Here is a 16,044-nt window from a genome sequence, read left to right as displayed (position 1 = left end):
TGTTGTTTTTTGTTTTTCGAGACAGAGTCTCGCTCTGTTTCCCAGGCTGGAGTGTAGTGGTGTCATCTCTCTGCTTACTGCAAGCTCCGCCTCCTGGGTTCATGCCATTCTCCTGCCTCAGCCTCCTGAGTAGCTGGGACTACAGGCGCCTGCCACCATGCCCGGCTAATTTTTTGTATTTTTAGTAGGGATGGGATTTCACCTTGTTAGCCAGGGTGGTCTCCATCTCCTGACCTTGTGATCTGCCCGCCTCGGCCTCCCAAAGTGCTGATATTATAGGCGTGAGCCACTGTGCCTGGCCGAAGCTTTTCTTTTCTTCTCTTTTTCTTGGTTTTTTTTTTTTTTTTTTGAGATGGAGTCTCACTCTGTTGCCCAGGCTGGAGTGCAGTGGTGTGATCTTGGCTCACTGCAAGCTCTGCCTCCCGGGTTCATGCCGTTCTCCTGCCTCAGCCTCCCAAGTAGCTGGAACTACAGGTGCCCGCCACCACGCCTGGCTAATTTTTTTTTGTATTTTTAGTAGAGACAGGGTTTCACCGTGTTAGCCAGGATAGTCTTGATCTCCTGACCTCGTGATCCGCCTGCCTCGGCCTCCCAAAGTGCTGGGATTACAGGTGTGAGCCACCGTGCCCGGCCTCTCTTTGGAAGCTTTTCTATCCTCTGTTCTACATTTCATAGTCAGTTTGGCTATGTGTCTGTTTTTATACATCACAGACGAACTGGAGGGGCCCTTCTTATCTGGGGGCTCGTCCCATCTTATCCTTTAGTTCAGGGGAATTTTCTTAAATTTTTTATTCTATCTTTTCACCTCCATTTTCTTTTTTAATGCCTTAATTTAGATTTTGGACCTTTTAAACTGGTCTCTGACTTTACCTTTTCTCTTTAGTTTTTCATCTTTTTTGCAGAATCTTCTGGGAGGTTTCTTCAACTTCAGTTTTCAGGTCTTCTACTTAATTTTTACATTTATCCTGTCATATTTTTACTTTTGAAGTTCTTTTTGTTCTCAGACTCTTCTTTGTTTATTTAATAACACCTTGTTATTTTATGGCTCTAGTGGCTTAATAAACGAGATCTTCCTAAGGATTTTTTTAAAAGGTTCTCTTCTTTCTGTCATGGTCTATGTCCCCCAAGTTACTTTCTCCAGTTTGTTCGGTACCTATCTTTTCAGTGGAGGCTCTTCTCGAGTGTCTGGTGATTCTGACTTTTCAGTGTTCCATTGGAAATTCCGTGTACCTGATGGGTTTGGTTTACTGTGGGTCTTGGGTGTTTCTCGGCCTTGTTTACTGTGGGTGATCTGGCTGGGCTCTTCTGTTGGGTAATCTCTGATGTTAGTATTTTTAGGTCTGATCACATTCTGGAGAGAAAGTGTTACATAACCTGCTGTTGTTCTGGAGCTGGTTGGTAATCTCAACATGTACTGTGTACACTTTTATTTAAGCCGTTTTCAGTAGTACCGCTGCTTTCAGCTGTGGCTTGCATCCATCCTGTAAGAGGCTCTATGTTACTCTTTCCTGCAAGTTTGCAGTTTTCTGCTGGGTTGAGTAGGGAGTCGTCTAGTCATCTGCGGGTGGGAGAGGGGATCTGACATCTATCTATCCTAACTGCTTCGAAAACAAGACTTTGAAGGGATCTTTCTATTTTTAGACCTACTTTCACTCATATTTCCAGAGCTATGAGGTGTCACCAATCCCTAAGACTTTTAAGGGTAATATAGAGAAAATTGGCTTTTTTTTTTTTTTTCCACTGTTGGCCTAGGATTCAACTTTCTTTGGTCTGTTAAAGCAGCATTGCTTTGTACATCTATTTTCCAGCTTCCAACACTTCTGTCCTTCTCTTTTTTCTAGTGTTTTATGTCTTTCTCTCTTTAAAAAAAAAAAAAAAAAATTCTCTTGCTGGGAGCGGTGGCTCATGCATGTAATCCCAGCACTTTGGGAGGCCGAGGCAGGTGGATCACGAGGTCAGGAGTTTGAGACCAGCCTGACCAACATGGTGAAACCCTGTCTCTACTGAAAATATAAAAATTAGTAGGGCGTGGTGGCGCATGCCTGTAATCCCAGCTACTCAGGAGGCTGAGGCAGGAGAATCACTTGAACCTGAGTGGCGGAGGTTGCAGTGAGCCGAGATAGTGCCACTGTACTCCAGTCTGGGTGACAGAGTGAGACTCTATCTCAAAAGAAAAAAAAAATCTCTTAACTATAATCTTAGTGTGATGTGGGCTGGGATTAGAGGCTACATTAAGCCACATCTTTAACCAGAAATCTCAGGCATGAGATGGTCTCATTGTACTAGGTGATATCCAGAACTGATTTCATTTCTTCAAGGTTTGAGTTCACTTTTTAAATATTTATTTTGCTTTCCTAGGTGCCGACCTTTACAATTTCAGCCTTCAAAATCTCACAAGAAGGTTTTGAAAAAAATGTTGAAATTTCTGGCTAAAGGGGAGGTTCCCAAAGGAAGTTGTGAGGGTAAGATGGGCTGGGTCTAAAAACGATTTACTATCTGTCTTTGCAGCGGTCCCACCTTCAGTCATCTTGGGAAGGGGAAGGGTCATTGATACAGTCATGTACTACTACTACTGTGATGACAGCGACTACTGTTAGCACTGCTATTACTGTTACCATCGGCTCCCAAGTCAAGGCACAGGGAATATGTATCAGAAGAGTTTAGCTTGGAAAGAATATTGAGGATCATGTTAAATTTGTGATTTCTTGGAGTTTATCAAAATATCTGTTTCCAGAATGCTTTGATAACTCATCTTTCTTGATCCTAATACTATCCTTATGAAGTAAATAGAAAGTGCCATTGTCTCTCAAGAAGCAAGTGCTTACATGCAGCTTGGACAAGATTGCCCTATTCCTTTTAATGCTGAATAAAGATCAGCTTTTCTGTGTTTGAATAAGGCTTTACTTCAGTAAATTATACTGTTTGAAATCCTCTTATTTGTGTGATCAGTTTTGAATTGTGAGTGGCTTTGCTAAAACATAATAGCATTTATTTAACTTTAGTTACACATGATTTGCTTTTTTTCTTAGTCTTTTTACTAATTTTGGTTTTATTTCTTTAAATTTTCATACTGGGGCCGGGGGCAGTGGCTCACGCCTGTAATCCCAGCACTTTGGGAGGCCGAGGCAGGCGGATCATGAGGTCAGGCGATTGAGACCATCCTGGCTAACACGGTGAAACCCTGTCTCTACTAAAAATACAAAAAATTAGCCTGGCGTGGTGGCAGGCGACTGTAGTCCCAGCTACTTGGGAGGTTGAGGCAGGAGAATCGCTTGAACCTGGGAGGCAGAGGTTGCAGTGAGCCAAGATTGTGCCATTGCACTCCAGCGTGGGTGACAGAGCGAGACTCTGTTTCAACAACAGCAACAAAAAATTGGCCGAGCTTCGTGGTGCACGCCTGTAGTCCCAGCTACTCGGAGGCTGAGGCACAAGAATCAGGGAGGTCAAGGCTGCAGTGAGCCAAGATCCTGCCACTGCACTCCAGCCTAGGTGACAGAGCAAGACTCTGTCTCCACCAAAAAAAAAAAAAAAGGAATTAGGTTCTGAGTTGGAAAAATGAACATGGAGATAAGCATTGAAGATGCTGTCCATTTGTAAATTGGTGGTTGCCTTTCTTTTATTTTTGGAGACGGAGTCTTGCTCTGTCGCCCGGGCTGGAGTGCAGTGGCTCAATCTTGGCTCACTGCAACCTCCACCTCCCGGGTTCAAGGCATTCTCTTGTCTCCGCCTCCCGAGTAGCTGGGACCACAGGGACCCGCCACCACATCTGGCTAATTTTTTTGTATTTTTAGTAGAAACGGGGTTTCACTGTGTTGGCCAGGCTGGTCTCAAACTCTTGACCTTGTGACCTGCCCACCTTGGCCTCCCAAAGTGCTGGGATTGCAGGTGTGAGCCACCACATCTGGCTGCCTCTCTTTCTTTTGTAGTGTTTATATTTGGTTGTTTATTTGACTTGTTATAGGCTTCTGAATTATCTGTGCCTGGAACTAGGAGTGATGTAGTCATTAGAGTAAAGGAATAAACAGCTATGACAAAAAGATACCAAAATGCAATAACTGAAAGAAAGATAAAAGTCTGTTTCTTTCGGGGCCGGGTGTGGTGGCTCACACCTGTAGTCCCAGCACTTTGAGAGGCCAACACAGGCGGATCACGAGGTCAGGAGATTGAGACCATCCTGGCTTACACGGTGAAACCCTATCTTTTCTAAAAATACAAAAAATTAGCTGGGCTTGGCCGGGTGTGGTGGTTCACGCCTGTAATCCCAGCACTTTGGGAGGCCGAGGCAGGTGGATCACGAGGTCAGGAGATCGAGACCATCCCGGCTAACACAGTGAAACCCCGTCTGTATTAAAAATGCAAAAAATTAACCAGGCATGGTGGCGGGCGCCTGTGGTCCCAGCTACTTGGGAGGCTGAGGCAGGAGAATGGCGTGAACTTGGGAGGCGGAGCTTGCAGTGAGCTGAGGTCGCGCCCCTGCACTCCAGCCTGGGCGACAGAGTGAGGCTCCATCTCAAAAAAAAAAAAAAAAAAAAAAAAAAAATTAGCCAGGCATGGTGGTGGGCACCTGTAGTCCCAGCTACTCAGGAGGCTGAGGCAGGAGAATGGCGTGAACCCAGGAGGCGGAGGTTGCAGTGAGCCGAGATCGCGCCACTGCACTCCAGCCTGGGCGACAGAGGGAGACTCCTCAAAAAAAAAAAAAAAGTCTGTTTCTTTCCTCACATAACAGTTCAGTGTGGGTGTTCTAGGTTGGCGTTCAACTCTTCTCCGCACCAGCCGTTCTGGGCTTTTCTTTAACATGTGATTTCCCAGGTTGCTCTGGTTTTTACTAATCCAGCCATTGTGGGGAAGGGTAGAAGTTCAGGGTCACAAGTTTCCTTTAAAACTAGTGAGGCATAATTGGACGTATCAGTTGTGTTATGTTCTGTTGGCAGGAGCTTGGTCACCACTTGTAAAGGGACTGGCAGTACATTGCCCTGCTAGGGTGCCACAGTTTTTTTTTTTTTTTTTTTTTTAATTTACTGTAGAGATAGTGTCTCACTATGTTGCCTAGGCAGGTCTTAAACTCCTGGCCTCAAGCAGTCCTCCTGTGTTGGCCTCCCAAAGAGCTGGAATTACAGGCATGAACCACCATGCCCAGCTGTGCCAGTCTTAAGTGCAGCTCTCTTATTTTGGAGGATGAGAATGGATTTGGTGGACAGATAGTAATTCTGCCACAGTGGATAATAGGAACATTGTATTTCTGTATTTACTGAACTGTATCAAATAACCCAGCTGATGGATTTTTAATTTCTTCTGATTTGTAGATGAGCCCATGGATTCCACAATGGATGATGCTGTTGCGGGTGACTTTGCATTGATAAATAAATTGGATATACAGTGTGATCTTAAAACACTCAGTGATGACGTCAAAGAGAGTTTAGAGAGTGAAGGAAAAAATTCAAAGAAAGAAGAACCTCAGGAATTACTTCAGTCACAAGATTTCATAGGAGAGAAGTTGGGCTCTGGTGAACCGTCACATTCAGTTAAAGTTCACACAGTTCCTAAGCCAGGTAGTAAAGATTTTTGATACCAAGTCATATTCACGGCTTTGCTTTTTGCTGAGTCATTTTAAACCCTGGGTCTTTCCATCAGCCAAAAGGATGACTTAGTCGTGCAGTCTGTAAAACAGAACCCTGCTTTGTTTATTATTGCCTAGAATTAGATGGACAAATCATGCCTTTTACAAACTACTGTGCTTGAAAAGCCTGTAACAATAGCCTTATCCCTAAATACAGATATTTTCAAAGAGTTCCATTTCTACTTACTACTTCAGGGCCTTACAGGGTTGAGAATCAAATTTTTCTCAGTCAAAAGGAGTGATAAACATTCTTATTTTAGCATTAAGTGAGACAACATGAATTATAGTTATTATGTCCAAAATACAGACATTATAAAATTCTTCAGTTTATCATTAAATTTTTTAATGTAATTTTAGTGTATTTTAGTTTTAAAATGTCCAGATTTTGATGTTTAACTTTGCCTTTAATCAGGTAAGATTTTTTTTATGTTATTACTTATAAAAGAATTAGGCTTAATAAGTTTATCCAGTATTAAATGAATTTAATATGTGTGTATATGACTTTTAAAATTATTTCGTGAAATGTGAAGTTGGATGGTTATTAGTTTATTAGATGGTGTCAGTTTTTGAATTAGTTCTTATATTTATGCAAAATGATCCAAGGGAAAGATTTTTAGTACTATTTTAGTTTTTCTTGTCTAAACTATGTTACACATGTTAAAGTAGAGAAAATTCTCCATTTGCAATTTTATTGAGTAGTTTTTTACATAAGGTTTTCATGTTAAGTTGATTTTGGTCTGAGATTTCATCCTAATTAATACTAATAGTTCAAGAAAATATTTATTTTTTAATTTGAGACAGGGTCTTGCTCTGCCGCCTAGGCTGGAGTGAAGTGGCGTGATCATAGCTCACTGCAGCCTTGAGCTCCTGGGGCCAAGTGATCCTCTTGCCTTAGGTTCTTGAGTAGGTAGGAATACAGGAGCTTGTCACCATGCCTAGCTCTTTTAAAATTTTTTGTAGAGACAGGGTCTCACTATATTACCCAGGCTGGTCTCCAACTCCTCACCTAAAGTTATCCTCCCACCCTCGCCTCCCAAAGTGCTGAGATTACAGGCATGAGCCACTGTGCCCAGCTCCCAGTGAAATATTTTGAATAATTTAGACAGTTTCTTTCAACTATTTCTCTCTTGGGTGTAGGGTCTTTTATTATTTTTTAATAAAATTACTTATAGTTTGTCAAATTTAAAAAATCTTCGTTATTCAAACATAGATTGAATAGTATAATCGACTTCCATGTACTCTACCTGCATTTGAAACAATTACTGACTCATGTCATAGCCACTCTTGTTTCATCTAGTTCCCCCTTCCAAAATTATATTGAAGCAAATTCCAGACATTGTGATATCCTGTATTTCAGAATACGTTTCTAAAAGATAAGAACTTTAAAAAAACATATTCACAATACCATTATTATACTTGAAGAAAATTTCTTAATGCCATTGAATAGTGTTCAAATTCCAATTTTTAAACATTTGTTTGTGTCAGGATCCAGATAATGTCCACATATTGTGATTGTTGATACATTTAAAAAATCTCTTACAGCCAGGAGTGGTGGCTTACAACTGTAATCCCAGCACTGTGGGAGACCGAGGCAGGTGGATTGCTTGAGCCCAGGAGTTTGAGACCAGCCTGAACAACATGGTGAAACCTGTCTGTACTAGAAATACAAAATATTAGCCAGGTGTTATGGTGCATGCCTGTAGTCCCAGCTACTTGGGAGGCTGAGGTGGGAGGATCACCTGAGCTTGGGAAGTCGAGGCTGCAGTGAGCTGAGATCGTGCCTCTGCATTCTAGCCTGGGTGGCAAGAATGAGACCCTGTCTCAAAACAACAACAACAATCTCTTTTGTTCTAGATATTCCCCTTCCATCATTCCTCAACTGGGTTGTTTGTCTTGGGTTGTTTGTTCCACTTTCTGTATCTGACAGGTTACGTTTGCAGTTTAACATGTTCCTCTGCCCGCTTATAAATTGATAGTTGGATATAGAGCCTTGATCAGATTCTAGGGTAAATTTTCTTTTGTTTATTTTTTGGCCGTGGGGCAGGGGAGCAAGTCTTAATCAGATTTGAGTTTGAATTATTTGAGGATGGGCGAGATCACTTCATGGGTGTTAGAGTGGTCTTTCAGGAGACGTGTAATGTCTGGGTGCTTCTCTTTTTGTTAGTGCTAATAGTCATGGATGTTCCATGCTTAAATTCATGTATTAGATACTCTATCATTTCTTCGTTTCCTGGCTGGCTGGACTGCTTCTATAAAGACAGCCTTCCGCTCATCTGTTTGTTTTTCAAAAAACCCATAGCAAAGGCAGGATACGTTCTTTTTTTTATTTTTTGAAAGAATCTCACTCTGTCGCCTACGCTGGAGTGCTGTGGCGCGGTCTGGGCTCACTGCAACCTCCGTCTCCGGGTTCCGGTGATTCTCCTGTCTCAGCCTTCAGAGTAGCTGGGATTACAGGTGCATGCCGCCACAGTTGGCTAATTTTTTGTATTTTTAGTAGAGACAGGGTTTAGCCATGTTGGCCAGGCTGGTCTCGAACTCCTGACCTCAGGTGATCCACCTGCCTTGGCCTCCCCAAAGTACTGGGATTACAGGAGTGAGCCACTGCACCCGGCTGGTAGGATACATTCTTGATTCCTTCTTTTTATTTATCATTTTTCAAAATAACATCTAACAGTGACCAGTTAGTTTTCTTTTTGGTATCATTGGGAACTCATGGATCTGAACATACTGCTGTTGCAATCTGTTGCTCCTCTGAAAGCTTCTCTAAGTTGGCTTTTGAGGCCTTTCGACATAATCCTGGTAGTCTTTGACAGCTTCCTTGCTATTTGGCATGATATTATGCTCCTGGAGCATCTTGTACAGGCATTTCTTCGAGCAGTTGTGGTTCCTTTTAGTGGGAATTGGTATTTGGAGATCACACACTAGATTAGGAGTGCACATTATTGCTGCTGGCTTGGTCATTGTTTTCTAGGCTTCGTTGGCAAATAGACTTATGAGGTTATGAGTTCATACTGATATTTCCAATTCAAATTCAGGACTACAGCATTTTAACCTTTTTTTTTTTTCGAGACGGAGTCTCGCTCTGTCACCCAGGCTGGAGTGCAGTAGTGCGATCTTGGCTTACTGCAAGCTCCACCTCCCGGGTTCACGCCATTCTCCTGACTCAGTCTCCCTAGTAGCTGGGACTACAGGCGCCCACGACCACGCTAATTTTTTGTATTTTTAGTAGAGATGGGGTTTCACCGTGTTAGCCAGGATGATCTCGACCTCCTGACCTCGTGATCCATCCGCCTCGGCCTCCCAAAGTGCTGGGATTACAGGTGTGAACCACCGTGTCTGGCCGCATTTTAATCTTTTTCTTTATTTTTTTTTTGACACAATCTTGCTCTGTTGCCCAGGCTGGAGTGCAATGGTGCTATCTCAGCTCACTGCAACCTCTGCCTCCCGGGTTTAAGTGATTCTCCTACCTCAGCCTCCTGAGTAGCTGGGACTACAGGTGTGCACCACCACACCTGGCTAATTTTTGTACTTTTAGGTACTTTTAGTAGAAATGGGGTTTTGCCATGTTGGCCAGGCTGGTCTCGAACTCCTGGCCTCAAGTGATCCACCTGCCTCAGGCTCCCAAAGTGCTGGGATTACAGGCATGAGCCACCGTGCCCAGCCATACCTTTTTATCTTTTTCTTTTTTTTTTGATGTTTGTAGTTTCTTCTGCACTGAGAAACCTAGTTCTCAAGAACACTGAGGATGGTAAAATTAGATTAGAATATCACACATTAACCTTTTGCTTTTTCCCATATTACACAGTTTTAGAATAACAACCTTACTTCCAGCAGTATGATTACTGAAACATTAAAAACTATTTTTGCAGCGTTTTTATTTTTTTCCCTTAAGATATCTTTCACTAAAAATCCGAGACTTTTTAAAAATCCTTGGATTTTGGCTGGGCTCAGTGGCTCACACCTGTAATCCCAGCACTTTGGGAGGCCGAGACAGGCGGATCACCTGAGGTCAGGAGTTCGAGACCAGCCTGGCCAGCATGGTGAAACCCCATCTCCATTAAAAACACAAAAATTAGCTGGGGGTAGAGGTGCGTGTCTGAAATCCCTGCTCCTCAGGAGGCTGAGGCAGGAGAATTACTTGAACCCAGGGGGCAGAGGTTGCAGTGAGCTGAGATCACGCCACTGCACTCCAGCCTGGGTGACAGAGTGAGGCTCCATCTCAAACAAACAAAAAACCTTGGATTTTTTTTTTTTTTGGAACCTGCAAAAGCAAACCTGCATTTCCTTTTTATTTTATTTTATTTTTTTGAGACAGGGTCTTACTCTGTCTCCCTGGCTGGAGTGTAGTGACACGATCAGGACTCACTGTAGCCTTGACTTCCTAGGCTCAAGCAATTTTCCCACCTCAGCCACTGGAGCACTTGGGACTACCAGTACACGTCACTACACCTGGCTAATTTTTTGTATTTTTAGTAGAGAGGGGGTTTTGCCGTGTTGTACAGGCTGGTCTTGAACTCCTGGACTCAAGTAATCTGCCTGCCTCAGCCTCCCAAAGTGTTGGGATTACGGGCGTGAGCCACCACACCTGGCCTAAAAAAGTTGATTTGTAGAGATGAGGTCTTGCTGTGTTGCCCAGGATGGTCTGGAACTCCTGTGCTTAAGGAGTCCTCTCACCTTGGCCTCCCAAAGTGCTGGGATTTACAGACATGAGCCATCATGGCTAGCTTGCATTTCCATTTTAATTTAAAAAATATTACAAATCTATTCGCTTGGACTTAATTAGAAATTATGTAGGTCTCCTAAACTCTATTTAAATCACCTGGGACTAATCAGGAATTCTTGAGTTGCTTTGAACCTCTGTGGGTGCAGGGTTGGTATAGTGTACTGATTTTACACTGATGATCTATTTTCATTCTGTTGAAGCAATTTATTGACCTGGGAGATCTGTATCCCCTAATATGCTGAAATCCTACTTTTTTTTTCTCTCTCTTGGAGACAGAGTCTCGCTGTGTTGCTTAGGCCTGGAGTGCAGTGGTGTGATCTTGGTTTGCTGCAGCGTCCACCTCCTGGGTTTGAGCGATTCTCCTGCCTCAGGTTCCCAAGTAGCTGGGACTACAGGTGCACGCCAACACTCCCGGCTGATTTTTTTGTATTTTTAGTAGAGACAGGGTTTCACCATGTTGGCCAGGTTGGTCTCAAAACTCCTGACCTCAGGTGATCCGCCCGTCTCGGCCTTCCAAAGTGCTGGGATTACAGGCGTGAGCCACTGAGCCCCGCCTGAAATCCTACTTTCCATTGTAGTAACATAGTATTTATAAATGTAGAGCAAAACAGTCATGAGAAGACTTACCCAGCCCAGTGACTTAATTAGTGTAAAGACGATACAGGTAGTCAGTCCTTCATAAAAATACTGAAAATGTGTGTTTCTTAGTTCATGTTAGTTTTAAATTTGCTTATAATTTTATAACTTCTGAGGGAATGTAATTTTCGGTATAGAAAATGGAAGGTTTTGAAAATTACTATTTATGGAATGTTTATATAGGTAAAACATTATTTTAGATGTTGGTAATACAAATAATAGCTAATAATAATAGTTAACCCTAATTGAATGGTGGTTAATTTTTTATGAGCTGCACAGGTATTAACTCATTTAATCCTCACAGGAAGTCTATAGGTAGGACTGGTTTTTGTTTTTCTTGTACAGACAGGGAAACGTGCCCAAGGTCAGCTAGCCAAGTGACAGAGCCTCGTCCATGACCTCAGGCAGCTTGTGTCAGACAGAGTGTGTGTGCTCAGAGCAAATTTGAGAAAAGACACAGTCTGTAGTCCAAGAAAAGTAGTTCTGTTAGGCAGTAGAGTAATAGTTATAGAAATGGTCTTTTGTTACCTGGTTCAGACTTATATAACTTAGGCTTATTCAAAGTCATTTTTTAATAAGTAAACTTTATTTTTAGTTAGAAAACATGTTAATGAAGTTGTGATACAGTCTGAACTGTTTGTGAACTCACTATTTTCTCATCAGATTGGTTTTCATTTGATCAGCTTATGGTCTCAGGCAAGCCCTTTAACCACTCTAGGTTTTGATTTTCTTCTCTTTAAAAACTGAATTTGCTAGTTTTATAAACCTTTTTTTTTTTGCTGACTTTTATATGGTTTGTGAGTACCCTGTTTTGGGATTTTTTTTTTTTTTTTTTTTTTTTGAGACGGAGTCTGGCTCTGTCACCCAGGCTGGAGTGCAGTGGCGCAATCTCAGCTCACTGCAACCTCCACCTACTGGGTTCAAGCAATTCTCCTGCCTCAGCCTCCCAAGTAGCTGGGACTACAGGCATGCGCCACCATGCCTGGTTCATTTTTTTAATATTTAGTAGAGACAGGGTTTCACCGTGTTAGCCAGGATGGTCTCAATCTCCTGACCTCGTGATCTGCCTGTCTCGGCCTCCCAAAGTGCTGGGATTACAGGTGTGAGCCACTGCGCCAGGCTGTTTTGGGATCTTAAACACCTTATTTCTTTAATATCTTCTAAAAAATTACTAGCATAATAATGTTCATTGTTGGAAAATTTGGCCAGGTGCAGTGGCTCACGCCTGTAATCCTAGCACTTTGGGAGGCCAAGGCAGGTGGATCACGAGGTCAGGAGTTCAAGACCAGCCTGACCAGCATGGTGAAACTCCGTCTCTACTGAAAATACAAAAAATTAGCCAGGCATGGTGGCACACACCTGTATTCCCAACTACTCAGGAGGCTGAGGCAGGAGAATTGCTCGAATGGTCCGGTAGGCAGAGGTTGCAGTGAGCTCAGATGGCGCCACTGCACTCCAGCCTGGGTGACAGAGCGAGATTCTGTCTCAAAAAAAAAAAAAAAAGAAAATTTGGAGAAAAGAGAACACTACAAAAAAGGGTAAATCCTTTCTCTGTTTCTGAAACAAAGTAAAATGACTGTTACCATGGTGTCTTCTTTCCAGGTTTTTTTCTAAGTATTTTTATTTAGTTTATAATAGTAAAAATTTTTTTATTTTAAAGGGATGTCAGTTTGATATTTGGTCTGTTAATTAGAACAAAACTCTGATTAACTACAACTGAACTAATGAGACCCACATACCTGCAGTATTTGGAGAAAGACACAGATACCTTCAACTAAGCAAGGATTCCTTTTTTGTTTTTTGAGACAGAGTCTCTGTCGCCCAGGCTGGAGTGCAGTGGTGCCATCTCAGCTCAGCACAACCTCTGCCTCCTGGGTTCAAGTGATTCTAATGCCTCAGCCTCCTGAGTAGCTGGGATTACAGGTGTGTGCTACCACACCTGGCTGATTTTTGTATTTTTAGTAGAAATGGGGTTTCACCATGTTGAGCAGGCTGGTCTCGAACTCTCAACCTCAGGTGATCTGCCCGCCTTAGCCTCCCAAAGTGCTAGAATTCCAGGTGTGCAAGGATTCTTTTAATTTAAAAAAACCTGTCAGTGTTTGCGCTTGGATCAGTATTCCTTTACACCTGGTTCCTAAGTATTTATTTTACCAGTGCTTTCAGAGAAACGTCCCTCAGAAATGTTGGGCAGAGATAGCAGTGTCCTTTTAATGCAGCAGGTACTTTGATTTGATTGTGTTCTTCCTCACAAAGGCAGAGAAGTGGATGAATGTTTTTTTTAAAAAAAGATATTTGGGCCGGGCCTGGTGGCTCACGCCTGTAATCCCAGCACTTAGGGAGGCCAAGGTGGGTGGATCACAAGGTCGGGAGTTTGAGACCAGTCTGTCCAAGGGAGTTTGAGACCAGTCTGGCCAACATGGTGAAACTCCATCTCTACTGAAAATACAAAAATTAGCCAGGCACGGTGGCACACACCTGTAGTCCCAGCTACTTGGGAGGTTGAGGCAGGAGAATCACTTGAACCTGGGAGGCGGAGGTTGCAGTGAGCTGAGATCATGCCATTGCACTCCAGCCTGGGTGACAGAGCGAGACTCTGTCTCAAAAAAAAGAAAAAAAAAGATTTTCAGCAGTAAGAGCCACCTTGGGAAGTTTCTGTGCTATTTACTTTCTCTAGCAACTCCCACTTCTAAGGTAGAATTTTAGATCCACTTACAGCTCTGTATCAGGATCCTCTGGAACATCTACCCCAAAGCTAGCCTAACCATTGAAACTCTTTGGACTTACACTGTAGAATCTTTGAGACATGTGAAAAAACTTTTCTAGAACCAAATGTGATTGGTCTAATATTTTAAAATTCTTTTTAGGCAAAGGGGCTGATTTGAGTAAGCCTCCATGTCGAAAAGCAAAGGAAATCCGGAAGGAAAGGAAAAGGTTAAAACTAATGCAGCAGAACCCAGCTGGAGAACTTGAGGGTTTCCAGGCTCAAGGTCACCCACCATCTTTGTTTGCACCAAAGGCTAAATCCAACCAGCCCAAATCACTCGAAGATTTAATTTTTGAATCTTTACCAGAGAATGCATCACACAAGTTAGAGGTACTTTGGAGGACTTCTGTTGTTTGTTTTATTATGATTTTTTTTGTTTGGGCATATCGTTTATTTTTATTTGAAGTTCTAATTAGTTGATGTTTGCTAGTTAAATAATGAGAATTTAAAAGAAATTAAAGAGAACTGGGAAGAAGTAACATTTGTATTTACTAAGTTAACTGCTGTTTGAGAGAAACTCCTTTTTTTTTTAAAAGACTTTTTGAGAATACATAGTTGGCCACTAAACTTGTGAAAACAGTGTCAATTTTAGCATGCTACCTTGATTGAAATTTAATAGTTAAAATGAAAGAAATACTCTTTAAAATTGTGTTTTTAGCAGTTTTGGTTTAGATAGTGAAAGACAATAGATTACACAAGGCAAATCACTATTTCATCCATTATAATATTCTGATCTTGGTAAAGACAGCAGATGGTGTCATATACATAAGCCAGCAGTTAGGAATTATCTAAATAGGGCTAAATTGTACTGCTGAAATCCTCTCTCATTAGTGCCAAAACCAATTTGGGCATAATATGAATACTTTTAGAGCCAAATTCCTCCTTTTTTCCAAATTTATTTACATTTCTAGATCAGATCAAGATTTCTCAGTGTTAGTTTCTCATATATAAAATTGAAAAACAAGGGCTGGATGTGGTGGCTCACACCTGTAATCCTAGCACTTTGGTAGGCCGAGGCGGGTGGATCTCTTGAGGTCTGGTGTTTGAGATCAGCTTGGCCAACACAGTGAAACCCCATCTCTACTAAAATATAAAAATTAGCCAGGCGTGGTGGCGCGCACCTGTAATCCCAACTCCTAGAGAGGCTGAGATACCAGAATTGCTTGAACCCAGGAGGTGGAGGTTGTAGTGAGCTGAGATCACACCACTGCACTCCAGCCTGAGTGACAGAGCAAAAGACTGTCTCAAAAAAATTCAAAAACATTAGCCATAATGATTTTTATCTTATTCTCATATGTGATTAGTAACTGGTCAACCTTTGAATTTTATAGCTTACTGTCATCTAAAAATATCACTTATCACTGAAGTCCTGATAATAAAAATTAACTTTCATGCATTCTAAGCCTTAATTCAATATATGTATTATCAGATGTAGAATTTAGCTTTTTTTTTTTGAGACGGAGTTTCACTCTTGTTGCCTAGGTTGGAGTGCAATGGCGCGATCTTGGCTCACTGCAACCTCTGCCTCCTGGGTTCAAGCGATTCTCCTGTCTCAGCCTTCTGAGTAGCTTGGATTACAAGTGGCCACCACTACGCCCGGCTAATTTCTGATATTTTTAGTAGAGCCAGGGTTTCACCATGTCAGCCAGGCTGGTCACGAACTCCTGACCTCAGGTGATCACCCGCCTCGGCCTCCCAAAGTGCTGGGATTACAGGTGTGAGCTACCTTGCCCGGCCAGATTTTAGCTTTTATAACTCATTGGCTACTCTGATTTGGATACAGATTTTTTGTCCTTCCAAAATTGTAAACAGAGTTGAATACACTACTTAAAATATTTTACAAGGTGTCTTTTATCTTTGATCATAAATAGTAATGTATTCAGGGGGCCAAGCACGCTTAACATAACGGTTCTCCAGTGGTTACTTTTACTTTTTGAATGTAATGATACTCAGGATGTATAGAGATCTTTTACCACTGGGTGTCGCTCTTTCTTCATAGAATTACCTCTCACGGCACACATGTCCAGTTTCCAGCTGTTTTCATTGCATTGCATTTGACTATTTTACTGTTCTGTTTTGCTAATACATTTTAAGTGGCTAGTAAATAATGTTAAAGTAAATGTTAGCCATTACTGCATGCAATTACTGTTTTAAACTTATCCTTATTTTACAAGGTTACTTGACCAAGATGGTGACATTGTAAGATTTGAACAAAGGAAATGTGACTTCAGAGTCATGGTTGTTAACTATGCTATGAAGTAGGAAAACTTTATGAGGTCTTTTTAACTCAAACAGTCGAGTTTT

General features: G+C 41.9%; 1 protein-coding gene across 12 annotated transcripts in view; it reads left to right on the top strand.

Moving 5' to 3' along the window:
• Positions 1 to 16,044, top strand: part of ATE1 (arginyltransferase 1) — a 181,201-nt gene that overhangs the window by 12,258 nt on the left and 152,899 nt on the right. For all 12 annotated transcript variants that reach the window (XM_031015425.3, XM_055353879.2, XM_055353881.2 and 9 more), the window contains exons 4-6: positions 2,359 to 2,462; positions 5,304 to 5,549; positions 13,841 to 14,070. In XM_031015425.3, the coding sequence (XP_030871285.1) occupies positions 2,359 to 2,462; positions 5,304 to 5,549; positions 13,841 to 14,070 (580 nt within the window). The remainder of the gene's footprint in view (positions 1 to 2,358; positions 2,463 to 5,303; positions 5,550 to 13,840; positions 14,071 to 16,044) is intronic.

This window comes from Gorilla gorilla, chromosome 8 (assembly GCF_029281585.2).
Source record: "Gorilla gorilla gorilla isolate KB3781 chromosome 8, NHGRI_mGorGor1-v2.1_pri, whole genome shotgun sequence".
NCBI lineage: Eukaryota > Metazoa > Chordata > Mammalia > Primates > Hominidae > Gorilla > Gorilla gorilla.
This window is presented reverse-complemented; position numbering and strand designations above follow the sequence as displayed.